This window comes from Equus caballus, chromosome 30 (assembly GCF_041296265.1).
Source record: "Equus caballus isolate H_3958 breed thoroughbred chromosome 30, TB-T2T, whole genome shotgun sequence".
NCBI lineage: Eukaryota > Metazoa > Chordata > Mammalia > Perissodactyla > Equidae > Equus > Equus caballus.
In genome coordinates, this window is record NC_091713.1 from 17,310,118 (window position 1) to 17,326,082 (window position 15,965).

The 15,965-nt window shown below is 41.1% G+C and overlaps 1 protein-coding gene across 3 annotated transcripts in view; it reads right to left on the reverse strand.

Annotated features, from left to right (window-relative positions):
* CNIH4 (cornichon family AMPA receptor auxiliary protein 4) overlaps positions 1 to 15,965 on the reverse strand; it is a 45,673-nt gene that overhangs the window by 6,882 nt on the left and 22,826 nt on the right. Inside the window, 3 exon segments of one of the 3 annotated variants that reach the window (NM_001309303.1) lie at positions 3,605 to 3,717; positions 8,465 to 8,533; positions 12,208 to 12,313. In NM_001309303.1, the coding sequence (NP_001296232.1) occupies positions 3,605 to 3,717; positions 8,465 to 8,533; positions 12,208 to 12,276 (251 nt within the window). In that variant the 5' untranslated portion in view covers positions 12,277 to 12,313. 3 annotated transcript variants of the gene reach the window in all.

The window sequence follows — 15,965 nt, forward strand, 5'->3', positions numbered from 1 at the left end:
TTCCCCAAATGATTCCTTTTGCATGTAAGGAAATGGGCTTACATTGAGGGGACCAATGAGTTTAAGTGTCTGGACTCCAACATCCAGACTGCATCATCTGTGCAACACACATGTCCTAACCCAGCCCTGTTCATGACCTCTTGCTACTCCCATGTCCAAGCTTCTTCTAGTGCAACCTTGGGTTCCTCATTCTTGCCATACACTCAGTTTCTCAATTATCACTTCTGCGAAATGCAAATGCCTCTCTGAGTTCCACAAGTCTTAAATTCTCCCCCAAATCTTAGTAGCCTATCTATAGCTGAAAGAGTGTATTTACGTTTGAATAACTGAATAATGTCTCAACTCAGAGTCTTATCCTTCTCTGACTTCTAGGTTATCTAATAGGAAGGAGTGTTAACCATTTTCTTGGTGGTCCTTAAAAGCATTTTCTTACTCAGTTGACTTCTCTCTTCCTCATCTTTCATAGGCGGTATGTCAAACTCTTGTCCATTCTTCCTTCCTATCACCACTTATATAGCTCTATCTTTTCCATTCCCATTATCACAACCCTGTTCCAGCACTATATTATCTTACTCCAGTGTCTAAAATGGTTTTCCTACCTCCCGGCTCTTCTCCATCTAATCAATACTACATAATGCTTCCAAAAAAATCTTCCCAAACCAGCATTTATTTTGAGTCAACTTAGCTACTCAAAAACATACAGAGCAAAGAGGATATAGGAATGCCTATAAACACAGTAAGATACTCGATATCATTAGTCATTAGGGAAATGTAAATTGAAACCACAATGAGATATCACTTCACACCCAATAGGATGGCTAAAATTTAAAAAAACAACACACAACAAGTGTTAGCAAGGATGTAGAGAAATTGGAAGCCTCATACACAGCTGGTGGAAATGTAACATAGTGCAGCTGCTTTTGAACACTCAGGCAGTTCCTCAAAGGGTTAAACACAGAGTTACTATATGACCCAGCAGTTCAACTCCTAGGAGAAATGAACACATACATTCACACAAAAACACGCACGTGAATGTTCATAGGAGAATTATTCATAATAGCCAAAAAAAGTGGAAACGACTCAAATGCCCACCAATTGCACATGGATAAACAAAATGTAGTACATCCATACAATGGAGTATTACTCAATAATAAAAAGGAATGAAGTACTGATACATGCCACAACACAGATGAACTTTGAATATTATGCTATGTGAAAGAAGCTAGTCGTAAAAGGCCACATGTTGCTCTCTTTGGTGTGTCTGTCCAGAAGAGAAAGTAGACTGGTGGTTGCCTAGGGCAGGGAAGGGAGTAGAAGCTGCTAATGGATACAGGGCGTCCTTTGGGGGTGATGAATACGCTCTAAAATAGATTGTGGTGATGGCTGCCTAAATCTATAAATACACTAAAAATATATTGAATACTATACTTTAAATGGCTGAACTTTATGCTACCAGTGCTCATATTTACACATAAACTACTTGGACCAACGTTCAAGGTTCTCTGTGACCCAATCGACATTTCTAGCTTTGTCTATTACTACTGCCTCATCTACATGATTTCAACCTAATTAGTCCTTAAATATGCCTTGTGTGTTTGCTCAAGCTTTCCCTTCCACTCCTCCCCTTCTCCTTCGCTCCCTGGAGAATTCTTTCCCCACTCCTCTCTGTCAAACCTCATCCATCCTGTAGGGCTCTGCTCAGACCTCCTTGAAACTCCCAGTCCACAGTAACCCAACTCTCCTCCCAACCTGAGCATCCTCATCACTCATCTGGTAACTTCTCTTACACTGCCTCAGCCCACTTCTTATTTTAACTAGCTTACTTTGTTATTTCATGTTTTGCCTCTGTGTCCTATGATAAGTAGAGTCCACTTCCTATATGTCTGTATCCCCACTAGCATAAAGTACAGATGTCTGAAAGGAGAAAATGATCCATCTGTTGATATTTTTTAACCTTTTTAAATAGAAAGTAAATTTGTGACCAGCAGACAATCTATCATTGCCATTATCAGGGCAATAAACACACACGACGTCTGTCTTTATAATTACAGGAAACAGAATCTATGGACTTTATTGCCCCAAGTAAGACCGTAGAGCCTTCCGTCAGTCTGTGCTCTAGACGAAGGAGCCATGCCAGAGCTTGCTCTTCCTCTAGCAAATTTTCATTTCTAGTAGAGCTGACTGATGGTGTGGTCGGGGACATCACTAAGATCCACAGTCTCAGAGGTTCCCACTCTCACTCCCAAATTTGTGTTCCACTTAGTGGGACCACAGGGATACTGAGCTGTGCTGAAAGTCTGTGTGGGGTCGCGCCTCACCCAAAGCGTAAGGAGTCTGTGTTCTCAGTGCTGAGCTCAGGTTAACGTGTTGTGCTATGGGATGGTCAGGCGAGAGCAATAAGAAACTTAAAAGAAACACAGCTCCACCCCTCTGGAGCCAGCCTCTGGGAAAGAGGCTCAGGGATTTAAAGGCTTGTCCCTAGCTCAGGCTCCAGTGTGTGACCTCTACAAGATCATCCCCCATCTACCCACTCCCTCCTCTCTACTGCCTTCCATTACCTTCCGCACGCTTCCCCATCCTCCTCCAGCCCTCCTTTACTCCTTACTCTCATCTACGTGCTTCTTATACTACCTGCACTTCAAAAAGGTCACACTTAAAAATCAGTCGATAAATGATTTTACCCAAAAAAAACCTGGATATAAATAAAATTAAAATGAAACCTAAAAATTTAGCAGAGCAGCAACCTACTAACATAAAAATAACCCATGGTTTGTCAAGATTATTCCACAGTTCTTCACAAGAAAATATGCAATGTACAATAACCCATCTACAAAATTACAACCAATTAGTATTTCCACTGAGCAATGTTTGAACAAACTTCCTAAATTTATGAAGTCACAATTTTGATGTTATCTAATTTGCAGGCTTTAAAATGAAATTTTCTTTGGAGCATTCCAAGTATACTCTAATTAAAACTGCAGATATAAAAAGCAAGGATCTTATATTCTCAGGCTTTCGATCATTCTTACAGGAAAAAGAGGGGCCGGCCCCGTGGCCGAGTGGTTAAGTTCGCGCGCTCTGCTGCGGTGGCCCAGGGTTTCGCTGGTTCAGATGCTGGGTGCGGACATGGCACCACTCGTCAGGCCACGCTGAGGCAGCCACAACTAGAAGGACCTGCAACTAAGATATACAACTATGTACTGGGGGGGATTTGGGAAGATAACGCAGAAAAAAAAAAAGATGGGCAACCGTCGTTACCTCAGGCGCCAATCTTAGGGGGAAAAAAAGAAAAAAGGAAAAAGATACTCAAGACAACGGAAAAACTTTTCACAAGTCTTTAGACATCACAAGTAAACGTCACATATTTCTAAAATGTACACATGCAAATTTGTGTTTATACTGTAAGACTGAGCCACGCAAATTGCCACTTGCTAAGAATACCAAAGTGTATAAAAATTTATCCTGATTTAATAAAACATTCTGCTATCATTTATTTTATGACTGGCATATATTTTATTAGAGAAGAGAAGCTGTTAAAATTTTTTTTAAAAAAACATTTTCTTTAAACTGCCCTGACACAAAACAGTAAATAAACTATACTCACCGATAAATATTCCAAGTGGCAACAGGCAGGTTGAGAAGGAAGATGAACCAGTGCAATGAAATGAGCATCAATACAGTGACAATAGCATGGCCAATCAACTCCGGAATGACCCACTGCAAGGAAAGAACAGAGGATTACACCTCACTGCTGTGTTCCTCCTGAAGGTACACGTTGTTTGAAGCTAAATCAATGAATGTACACAAAACTTCCAAACTAGTGTTTCAAGACTATTTTTAGACTCAGATGTCCCAGATTTGCAGACTGCTGCAACTGCTTATTCCAGGACAATACATCAGGGCAGAGCTTTAAAATAATGCACTTGAATTTCAACTACGTTTTATCCTAAGCAAAGTTTCATCCATTCACTAAAGCGGGTTTGAATAACAATTAGGGGAAAAGAGAGTAGTATTTACTTTCTATTCCAATATCTGCGCTAAAGCCTCTTACTCTAATTTGGACTGATTCATACCCACGTACATGCTGCCTTTCAAGTCAGAATATCAATCTTAAAAATTTTTTAATCTCCAGAATCCTGAGGGAAATCATTTCACATTCACCAAAAAAAAAGGTACTTTAACAGCATACAATAACAGCTCAGAGTTGAACAAATATGAAAATGAACTAGGATACCAGAATCCCAGCCTACTGGCTTTCTAGTGCCCAATGTCCTTATCTACGCTCTCTGATTATTGAGCAATATTCCAGTGCTCATGCATCAACAGCGATTGTGGCAGGTTCTTAATTCACCAACAATCTTCCTCTCCTGTGAGTAGAGATTTTTCTTTTAATGGAAGCTAACAGATAATATTTATGGAGCCAGAAACTGGCACTCCCCACTTACAGAAATGAGGAAAATAAACCTCAGAGTGGTTAAGTAACTTGCCCAAGGTCACACATCTACTCAGTGGGAGAGCAATGTAGTATAGACCCAGATACACTGGCCCTAGGTCTCTTGCATTTATATATCAGATACTTACTTTGTAAACAAACAAGAAGGGATTCTCTGGGCGTTATACCCAATTTGCAATCAACTGGAACTGTTTATTTGTTTATTTATTTATTTTTGCTGAGGAAGATTCACCTTGAGCTGACATCTGTTGCCAATCTTCCCCTCTTTGTATGTGACCCAACACCACAGCATGGCCACTGACTGAGTGGCGCAGGTCTGGGCCCAAGAACTGAACCCAGGCCGCCAATGCAGAGCACACCAAACTTAAACACCAGGCTACTGGGGTTGGCCCTAACTGGAACTTTTTAATAGGCAACATGCATTTTAAGAAGTGTAACCAATTTAACATAATGCTTACAAGTGTGAGCTGCAAAGTCCACACACCTGGAGTGGAACCCCCACTTTAGCCCATGAATTAGCTGTGCAATCTTAGGAAAAGTCACCCATCCTCCCTAGGCCACCATGTTCTCATCTGTAAAATGAGATAATACCCACACCTCATGAAGTTGCTGTAGAGAATGAGATGAAATAACACACGTAACCACATGCAAAGGAAGTACTCAATAAATGTCAGCCCATGTTACCATTACCACTCTCCACGCTCACAGACTCACACAGCAGTAGCTGCCGAGCTTTGGATTTCTTACTGTGGGCTGCAAAGAGTTGTTTTACACAGACACAAACCTAAAACAAAAGTTTCAGGAAGCGATACTCAACCTTCTTCTGCTTAGTTTACTGACTTTCCACCAAGTCCTCTGTCTGTTTTCTCTTCTCTCCTCAACGATGTGTTCTCCCCCTAACTTGTTCTCAGACACTAGCACCAGGCGATATCCCCCAGGCAGGAGCTTGGAGGAGTCTCCTCTGGAGCAGCTTAATGGCACAAGAGAAGAGACCTATAAAAAACTGCCGATTTCAAATATCCCCCACAAAAGGCCAGGCAGACACCCACTACCCTACAGTGACGCCTATCTACCCACCAGTCAACAGCCTGGACCACCCAACGAGCTCCAAGGAGTATTTTAGTGCTTTACCCTCAAGGATGAATAGATAGCCATGTATCAGAAATTGAGGAAAGCCTCCAATATAAAAGAAGGGGAAAAACAAATGGAAAGGATCTTGGAGGAAACAGATATAATGTACGAAGCAGAAGGAAATTTCAAAATGACTATAATCAATATTGTCAGAAGGCTAAGAAGTCAAACTTGAACTAAGAGAACAAAAATCTCTTAGAAATTAAAAACAACATAAATGACATATATACTAGAAAATCCAGAAGATAAAGCAGAGGAAATCCTAAAACAAAAAGATAGGAAAAAACCAAAGGAGGGTCCAGCCCTGTGGCCAAGTGGTTAAGTTCACGTGCTCTGCTTCAATGGCCCAGGTTTAGATCCTGGGCGCGGACATGGCACCGCTTGTCAAGCCATGCTGAGGCGGCGTCCCACATAGCACAACTAGAAGGACCTACAACTAGAATACACAACTATGTACCAGAGGGCTTTGGGGAGAAGAAGAAGAAGAAGAAGAAAGAACAGTAACAGATGCTAGCACAGGTGCCAATCTTTAAAAAAAAAAAAAAAGAAAGAAAAATAAAAAAGAACTGGCAGATCAATCCAGCAGATGAATTATCTTATGAACGGAAGCTGTTAAAAAAGAAGAGAGCAAAAAGAAGGGGAAGACATTGTCAAAGAAAGAATAGGAGAAAATCTCCCAGATTCCAAGAGCCTATCAGACGTCCAAAACAATGAATGAGAAAAGCCTAAACAAAGGTACACAAAAGTATACCACTGCAAAATTCCAAAACTCCAAGGATAAAGAGAAGGTTCTAAAACTTATGGAGAGGATAGGAAAAAAAACAAATGAGAGATCACATAAAAAGGGTAAGAAATCAAAATGGCACCAGACTTCCCAACTTGAACAACAGTGGAAGTTAGAAGACTGTCGCGCAATGTCTTCAAAACTCTGAAAGAAAAATCTTTTCTAACCTGGACCTCTGTACTCAGAGAAACTATCAAGCCAGGGTAAGGATAAGACATTTTCAAACACGCAAGGTCTCGACATTTAATTCCCATGTGCCATATCTCAAGAAGCTACTCCAGCAAAATGAGGTCGTAAGCCAAGAGAAAGGAAGTCTTGTCTTCCAAGCAGCAGGGGATCGAGACCAGGGTTCCCAGGAGAGAAGCTGTGAAACAGGCCTAGAAAGCAACCAGTCCTGAGCACAGCAAGAGGATGGAGGTCACGTGGGAAAAAACTTAACTGACAGATTACTTTAACATGCTTGAACCATGGAGAAAACAGACCTGAAGGGCTTTAAAGATGTATCTGAAAAGACCTAGCAACACGCAAATAGAAAACTAAGGAAATAAAGACATGTAGCAATTATTGACTCTGGAAAAGACAGGCTATCCAGAAAAAAATAAAAGAAAGAAAAATATGATCACTGTCTCCTATGAGGCTGGGCAATAAAAAATATTTGCATTATTATAATACAACAGTACATCATAATGATGTAAACACTGAATATCAATTTAACCCAAAAAGGAAAACAGAAAAACAGAAGAGGAATGTTTAGGGAAGGGAGGAGCTAAGAACTAAATCTATCATATTGACTCAGAAGTCAAGAGATAAAATTTTAAATTGATAAATCAAAAAGTAGTAGTACAACCATATAAAAGAGAAATATGGACATAAATACCAGAAAAAAATTAACAGCTCAAGTGTTGAAATCAGTTGCCCCTAAAAAAGCAAGACAGAATTTAAAGGGGTCAGGAACAGGCTGCTGTCTTTCACTCTAAGCTCTGTAGTACCTTTGACTTTAGCTGTGTGCAAGTATAATTTCACAAAAATAAAAATCAACATTAAAAAACCACTTAACTTCAAATTGAAGGAGTAATTTTCTCAGTAGAAGAATCCAGGTAATCTTTTCTTTGCGTTTAGATTTTTATTTTATAAAAGAAAGCCCACAAAATACCTACCTAAAATACTGAGTAAGCAAGAAATATAAAAGAAAATACATTCTATCAAATAAAAGATATATATCATTCTTCTAAAGATAAGGAGGACTGAAACTAGTATAATGTTATATGTCAATTATATCTCAAGGAAAAAAAAAACTCCTAAGGCATAGCACATAAACACAAAATCTGTTATTAAATCTATCACTGTATTAAACCACATTTTGGAAATTTTTAAATAAATAAAGTTGAGGAGGAGTATAGTTTACTATAAATTTTAACTTCCAAGTGTAACTTTATTTCCCTCCTGGGCAGAGAAACTTAAGCAGAGTGACGAGGTGAAAAGACACAGGGGAAGCATTTTCAAGTCAAGCCAAAAGCAGCTCTGGGCATTGTAATTTTATACGAACTTTTACCCAGAAAGCTTTTCTGCCTGCTAATCTCACAAAACGAATCAGGACCAACTCGTTTCCCTGTATCTAGGCAAGCTCTGCAATTCAGAATATTCTTGCCAATATCAAGTTCGGACTCTACGCTAAACGTAAAATGGCCTTAAAATAAGTCAGCTAATTAATTCCATTTCTCAGCAAGCCACGAAAAGAAGGTCGCCTTTCATTCAACAAAAGAAGACTGAGCTTTTTTTTCCATGAGCAGGAAGGAGGGGGTTTGGACACAGAAGACAAAAATAATTACCCTCATAATGAACCTTTATCTAGTCTGAGTAAAGATGCTGTCCACGGACAAGGAAGAAGCAGAGTAAAGAAACAAAATTTCAAGTTAGGTCTTCTATCATAGTTTCGTGATCTTAAATATTGCAAAACACAGTAATTCCACCAACATTTCATAACTAAGAGACAATATGCATTCAAATATACACATGCTGATTATCTGTAATAATCTCTAACACAGAAAATGGAGAACTGCCTTCAATGCCAGAAAATGAGCAAAAAAAAGTCTTACCTTGTTTAATTTCGAGCAGCATGATCTAGCATTAATGTAATCACATTCCAAATCAGACAATGTAATTATCTGATGATCAAGATAAGGAATTATTATACTTTTATAACAATTACTTGTTTTTAAGTTTCACAAAGCAATTCCAGTTGCAAGGCAGAATTACCTTTGAATTCAAAGGAATTTAGCTATTTCCTTAAAGTTTGCTCAATAGACAACTCAATTTTCTCATTTATGTTCCTTCAACAAATGATTTTCACAAAATAATGCTCTTATTATGCTCAATTCTAACGTTACACACACCAGAACATTGGATCTGAGTTCCTCAAACGTCAAACAGTGGCTGTAAGAAATGGAAAGTAAGACCTATAAAAAGCAGCTTAGGGGCTGGCCCCGTGGCCGAGTGGTTAAGGTCGCGCTCTGCTTCGGCGGCCCAGGGTTTCACCAGTTCAAATCCTGGGTTCGGACATGGCACTGCTCATCAGGTCATGCTCAGGTGGCATCCCACATGCCACAACTAGAAGGACCCACAACTAAAAATACACAACTATGTACCGGGGGGCTTTGGGAGAAAAAGGAAAAATTTTTAAAATCTTAAAAAAAAAAAAAAAAAAAGCAGCTTAAATGTTAAAAACCTGAATTCCCAATAGTAGAAAAAGTGTTTACTTATGATAAATAAAAAGTGTTTGAAGACTTAAGATATGAAAAAATAAAACAGGATACAAAACTACAAATACACCATGGTCATATGTTAGCAGTGGTTATGCCTCCAAAGTTGGATTACAGATGATTTGTTTTCCAAATACTTTTCTCTATTTCCCTAACTTCCCACAGTAAACCTGTAGTATCCTGGAATTAAGCAAAAAGTGATTTTTAGTACAAAATATAAACTCACAAATAAAAATTTGAGGGACAGGGTGCAGCCCCGTGGCTGAGTGGTTAAGTTTGCACACTCAGCTTGAGTGGCCAGGGGTTTCGCTGGTTCGGATCCTGGGCATGGACCTAGCGCCGCTCATCAAGCCATGCTGAGGCAGTGTCCTACACAGCAGACCTAGAAGGACCTACAACTAGAATAGACAACTACGTACTGGGGGGTTTGGGGGAGAAGAAGGAGGGAAAAAAAAAGATTGGCAACAGATGTGAGGTGCCCAAAAAAAACACATTGAGGGACAGATAGACATAAAAGGAAAGGGAAAAGTCCTCAAATGAATGACACAGTGCCTCAGATTTACTTTAAAACACTCTACCACCCTCCCCCTAATAGGTGGGAAAGAGATGAAAAAGAATGGCAAAATGTTGAAAATCATTGAAGGTGGGTGATAGAAACTTGGGGTTTATTACACTACCTCTCAACTTTTGTTTGAAAACGTCCAATAAAACAAGTAAAAAGAAATGTTATCAACTAAATCCTAAACAGTCTCATATGGATATTCCCCGTCACCTCAACACAGCTGAAGCCAAACCTTCACTTTCTCCACAAACTGTTCCACCTCCCATTTGTTTTATTTCTGTCAATGACACAAGCATCATTTGCCCAGGCTCAAAATACGGAAAGTTATTTCTGCCTTCTGTTTCATCTCTCATAATCGTTCATTACCAGGTCCTATCAATCGTGTCTCCCTAACACCAGTCACATTAATCCCTCCCTTCACCTGCCCACAACTAGCACTTTATTTCAAATCCAGATGCACCTACTCCCTGATGGTTTCTCACCGTGCAGTCTTTCCTGTTTCCAACCCACTGTGCAGATTCAGCCACTTAGCACATCACTCTATGTCAAAAATTTTCCATGGCTCCCTATTGCCTAGAGGATAAAAGTGAAAGCCCTCCCCTCCTGAATATTCAAACCCTCCAAAACCTATCTAATCCAGCATTTCTAACCTGACCTAATACTGCCAAAATCAGCCAAGTGCTCCAGAGGGTCTACTCCTCAACCCCATCACTGAGAAACGCAGTGAAAGTACCTGACTCTGCACCTTCGCTCTTGCCTGTGTCTGATTTTGAATATCCACCCTCTTCCTTCTCTGCAGGTTTTCCTCACAGTTCAAAGTCCAGGAAAACCCCTATCCCTACAGATCGTCTACCCCGACCATTTTCCACCTCTTGATTCTAATACTAAGCTAGTGCAACTATCCAAAAATACAGTAACACAATATGCTGAACTTCATCAAAACACACCCTGAATGTACCTTAATAGACGTCTATCTACATCAAATACTCCACGTAACATTTTTCTATGCACATAAGCTGGTTTATATAAGCCAGAGTTATTTTAAATTCTCCAGCCTAGTTTTCCAAACTGCAAAAAGAGAAATCCAAGTTTCACTTCTGTAAGTGTAAACTCCAGTTCCTTATGTCACAAGAGGGACACAGGTCATCAAAACTTAGGCAATCGATGCTGCCCTTTCAGTCAGTTCGCCAGACCTAATAAAACTCAGGGTTCTCCTTATTAGAAATTGTCAGTTAAGTAAAAACTGCAGCTCAATTGGGGGGAAAGGGGTAGAGCAATATTTACTGCCATGGGCTGGCACTGTACTACACGCTTAACACACGTTCTCACTGTACACACACAGACCTGGGAAGTACACAGTTCCCCCCATTTTTAAAATAAGAAAACTGAAGCTTAGAGAGGCGAAGTCATGTGCACAGCAAACAGGTAAGCAAGGAATGCTGATTCCACATTCTGTCCCTTTCCACTACAACAGGCTGCCTGTCCATAACAAAGGATGAACCCACAGTGAAAACACACTCTGTACAACCATCCTATAGCCAGGATGCTCTGGCAAACAAAAACTTGAATTCGGTCAGAAAGGGACACATGCGATTTCGGAGGAATCGGGTTTTTTCTTAGCTTGCATTTAATTACTTAAATTACTTAATTACGTAAAACTAGATTGTGCATTACAACATTGGGCAACAACTAAAACTAGATGCTCCCTCAAGAGTTGTGAGAAGTTCCCGGGTCAACACTGACCGGCCTGGAAAATACAGTTTGAATACAGTAACATGCACAGCTATATAAAATACTGACGTTTCAAACACGGACCGACCCAGAAAAGTGGGAAAGTTTTGAAATGACTGGGAACTAAATCACGTGGAGAGTTACTGAATGGACGGATCTGCAACCGCCAGAAGCAACCAAAATAATCACTTGCAGATGGTTTTTAGAAGAAATTCCTCCCAACGCTCCCTCCAAAGCGGCATCGCGCAGGCAGCACTTCACCCGTCTCTGCAATGAGTCAACTCCTGGACGGGAGAGGTCCCCGCGAGTTTCCACACCCGCGCGAACAAAGGGGCGGGCGGCGGCGCGGCTGCCCGGAGTGACAAGAGGCTGCAAGTCGCCCCCGAGCGCCCCCGCGCCCGCCGGCCTGCCCCCCAAGCGTGGGCAGCGCCCCCCGGGACCCGGGTCTCCGACCAAGGGCCGGGCCCAGGGGATCGCCTAGAAAAACCGCCACCCTGATCTCTCGAGGCCCCAAGTAGGGAAAACCGCGGACCGCTCTCCCGAAAGGGCCACGAGGGAGGCCAAGAGCCTGCCCCGGCTCGGAGAAAGGCCGCTCGGCCCCGGCGAGGGGCGGCCAGCAGCCCGGGCAGGCGGGCGGGGCAGCGGGGCTCTCCTCCCGCCCCGCGCCCCGCGCCGCCGCCCCGACCCGGCCGCGTCGCTCGCTCCCCGCACCTGCCCCGGTCCCGCCGGGGCCCCCCTCGGCCCCGTCCCTCGGGCGGCGGGCCCAGGCCGGCCTCAGCAAGGATACGAAGTACACCGAGAGGAAGATGAGCGCGCAGCAGTCGAGGAGAGAGAAGACAAACACCACCACCTCCATCCTCCTCCTCCTCCTTCGCCGCCGCCGCTTCTTCCGTAAAACCGGCTGGCGCACCCCGACCCGCCCTGATAGGCCCTGGTCCCAGCTTACTGGGGCGCGTCGTCCACGCCGCCGAGGCGCGGCATGTCGGGAGTTGTGGTCCACTTTAAAAAGTCTAAAGCCATAATTCTGATGCATGCTGGGAAATGTAGTTCATTAGTACGAATACCCATCAAAGAGGTGGACCGGGCCTCTACCCTAAATTTGATTATTTCCGGAAGTTGTGACAAGCAGTTAGTCAATGCGTATTTACTGAACGCTTGTAATTTGTAGGAAAAAAGGTAGAATTTCTTTGTCATGTACGAAATTTTCTTTTGATTCTGCAGTGGACACACTGGATCCTCTGACTTGGGGTAAGAGATTTTCATCTCAAGGCACAAATCTAATCTCGAGACTCCTGGCTTGACAGCTGAGACTTCTTCCTGATCTCAGTTACTCCGGAGATTTCACAATCCCTTGTTTCTTCTCTGTTACAGGAATGTTTCTCTCCACTCTAGATTTTAAGATCTTTGACAATTGAATATGTTGTCTTACTCACGCATTAATTTAACAAATATTTTCTGACTCCACCCCTACTATGTGCCAAGAACTGCTCTAGACTCCAGAGATACAGAAATGAACAAGGCAGACAAGGTGCTGTTCTCATCTGGTGAGGAGGAACCAGCAATAAAGTAGCAACTAAATACGGAAAAAGATTTCAAAGGGTTATAAACTCTATGAGCGAAGTATAGCAAAATCATACATTCATTCAACCAATATTTTCTGAACAGCTAGTATATGCCAGGTACGGGACCTTAAGGATACATGAGGAATAAGAGAGAAAAAGTCCCTACATTCCCGCAGTGTGTGAACTTAAATACTACGCCACCGGCTGGCCCAAAAATATTTACATTTTAAAAGAGAATGAAACTGGACCACTATTTTACACCATAAACAAAAATTAAGTCAAAATGGATTAAAAACTTGAACGTAAGACCTGAAACCATAAAACTTCTAGAAGAAAACATAGGCAGTAAGCTCCTTTACGTAAGTCTTGGTGATGGTTTTTCAAATGACACCAAAAGCAAAAGCAACAACAGCAAAAATAAACAAGTGGGACTACATTAAACCAAAAGGCTTCTGCACAGCAAAGGAAACCACCACCAAAACAAAAAGACAACCAATTTGCAAAATAGGCAAATAATTGCAAATCATATATCTGATAAGGGGCTAATATCCAAAGTATATAAAGAACCCATAGTATTTAACAGCAAAAAACCAAACAATCCAATTAAAAAATGGGAAGAAGACCTGAATAGACATTTTTCCAAAGAAGACATACAGATGGCGAACAGGTACATGAAAAGATGCTCAACGTCACTAATCATCAGAGAAATGCAAACCAAAACCACAATGAGATACCACCTCACACCCGTTACAATGGCTATCATCAAAAAGACAAGTGTTGGAAAGGATATGGAGAAAAGGAAACCCTTGTGCACTATTGGTGGGAATGTAAATTGGTGCAGCCACTGTGGAAAACAGTTTGGGGATTCCTCAAAAAATTAAAAATAGGGGCTGGGCCAGTGGCCTAGTGGTTAAGTTTGCACACTCTGCTTTGGCAGCCTGGGGGTTTGCAGATTCGGATTCCGTGTGTGGACCTAGCATCGTTTGTCAAGCTGTGCTTTGGCGGCATCCCACATAAAAAAATTTGAGGGAGACTGGCCAGATGTTAGCTCAGCAACAATTGTCCTCAAGCAAAAAGAGGAAGTTTGGCAACAGATGTTAGCTCAGGGCTGATCATCCTCACACACACACACACACACACACACACACAAATTAAAAAGAAAACTACCATATGATCAAGCAAGCCCACTTCTGGGTATTTATCTGAAGAAAATGAAAACACTAACTCAAAAAGATATATGCACACCCCATGTTCATTGCAGCATTATTTTCAATAGCCAACGTAAAGAAACAACCTAAGTGGCCATCGATGTATGAATGGATAAAGAAATTGTGGTATATACGGTCGGCCCTCCATATCTGTGGGCTCTGCATCCACTGAGCCAACCAACCATGGATCGAAAGGCCTGCAATGGTTGGTCCATACTGAATATGTACAGACATTTTTTTGTCATTATTCCCTAAACAATACAGTAAAACAACTATTTACATAGCATTTACATTTTATTAGGCAATCTAGAGATAATTTAAAGCACAGGGGAGGATGTTTGTAAATTATATGTAAATACTATATCATTTTATATAGTGGACTTGAGCATTCACAGATTTTGGTATCCACAGGGGGCCCTGGAACCAGTCCCCCGTGGATACCAAGGGTTGACTGTACATGCATCGCTTAACGAGGATAAGTTCTGAGAAATGCATCTTAGGGGATTTCATCATTGTTCAAACATCATAGAGTGTACTTATATAAACTTAGATGATATAGCCTACTACATACCTAGGCTATATGGTACTGATCTTATGGGACCAGTGTCGTACATGTGGTCCATCATTGACTGAAATGTTATTATGCATGCATGACTGTATATACAATAGAATAATATTCAGCCATAAAAAAGAATGAAATCTTGCCATTTCCAACAACATGGTTGGATCCCAAGGGCATTATGCTAAGTGAAACGTCAGACAGAGAAAGATAAATATCATATGATCTCTGTTATATGTGGAATCTAAAAAAAAAACCAAACAAGCTTACAGATTCAGAAAACAGATTGGTGGGTGTAAGAAGGGGGTGGGTGGGAGAAATGGGTGAACTGTTTCTGTTTCTTTTTGTTTGTTTGTTTAAATAAATTGAATAAAAGAATAAATAAGTAAATCCAGAAAAGAAAGGAAAATGAAAATATCCTTCTGTTTGGTACACTAAATGTATGAAAGGGGGATGAGTTTGTCTGCAAGGAGACCGCTTAGGAGAGAAGAGGATGAACAGGGGAATTAGTATGAAGGCAAAACCAACTGGGTTTGCCTGACATTGCACATAGGCTTATAGGATCATAAAGGGTTCATAGGTTAAAGCTGGAGAATTAATAGATTATTTATAAACCAGCCATCATTACACTCCCTCTGCACCTTGTACACACCTCTATCAGAGCACTCATAACATTAACTGTCCTTCCTTACGTGCCTAGCCAGTCATGCCCTAGATTATAACAAAAGTAACAGATTTTATTAGTTTTGTACCCCCAGTACCTTTTTTTTTTCCACTCAAAGTTGTTCTTTTTTTTTTCACTTAAAGACTGGTGCCTGAGCTAACATCTGTTGCCAATCTTCTCCTTTTTCTTTTCTTCTTCTTCTCCCCAAAGCCCCCCAGCACATAGCTGTATATTCTAGTTGTAGATCCTTCTGGTTGTGCATACCCTCAGTATCTTCTATCCTGTAAATCACTGGTGTTTAATGTTTACCAAATGAATGACCCATACTGACTACAAGGGGAGATTTTATTAAAATGAGTCCAGATTTTATTAAAAACATAAACCTCATCTCACACACATTCCCCTCAAGTTGGAACAGAAAACACAGGTTATCCCATATTCTTTATCTGCTGCTTTATCCTGAGTAAAGAAAAAAGCTGGTACCACAATCAAGGGTGAGAATTACCGGTTCTAGTTAAGATAATATTTGTCTCATTCTACTTGAAAATTCAA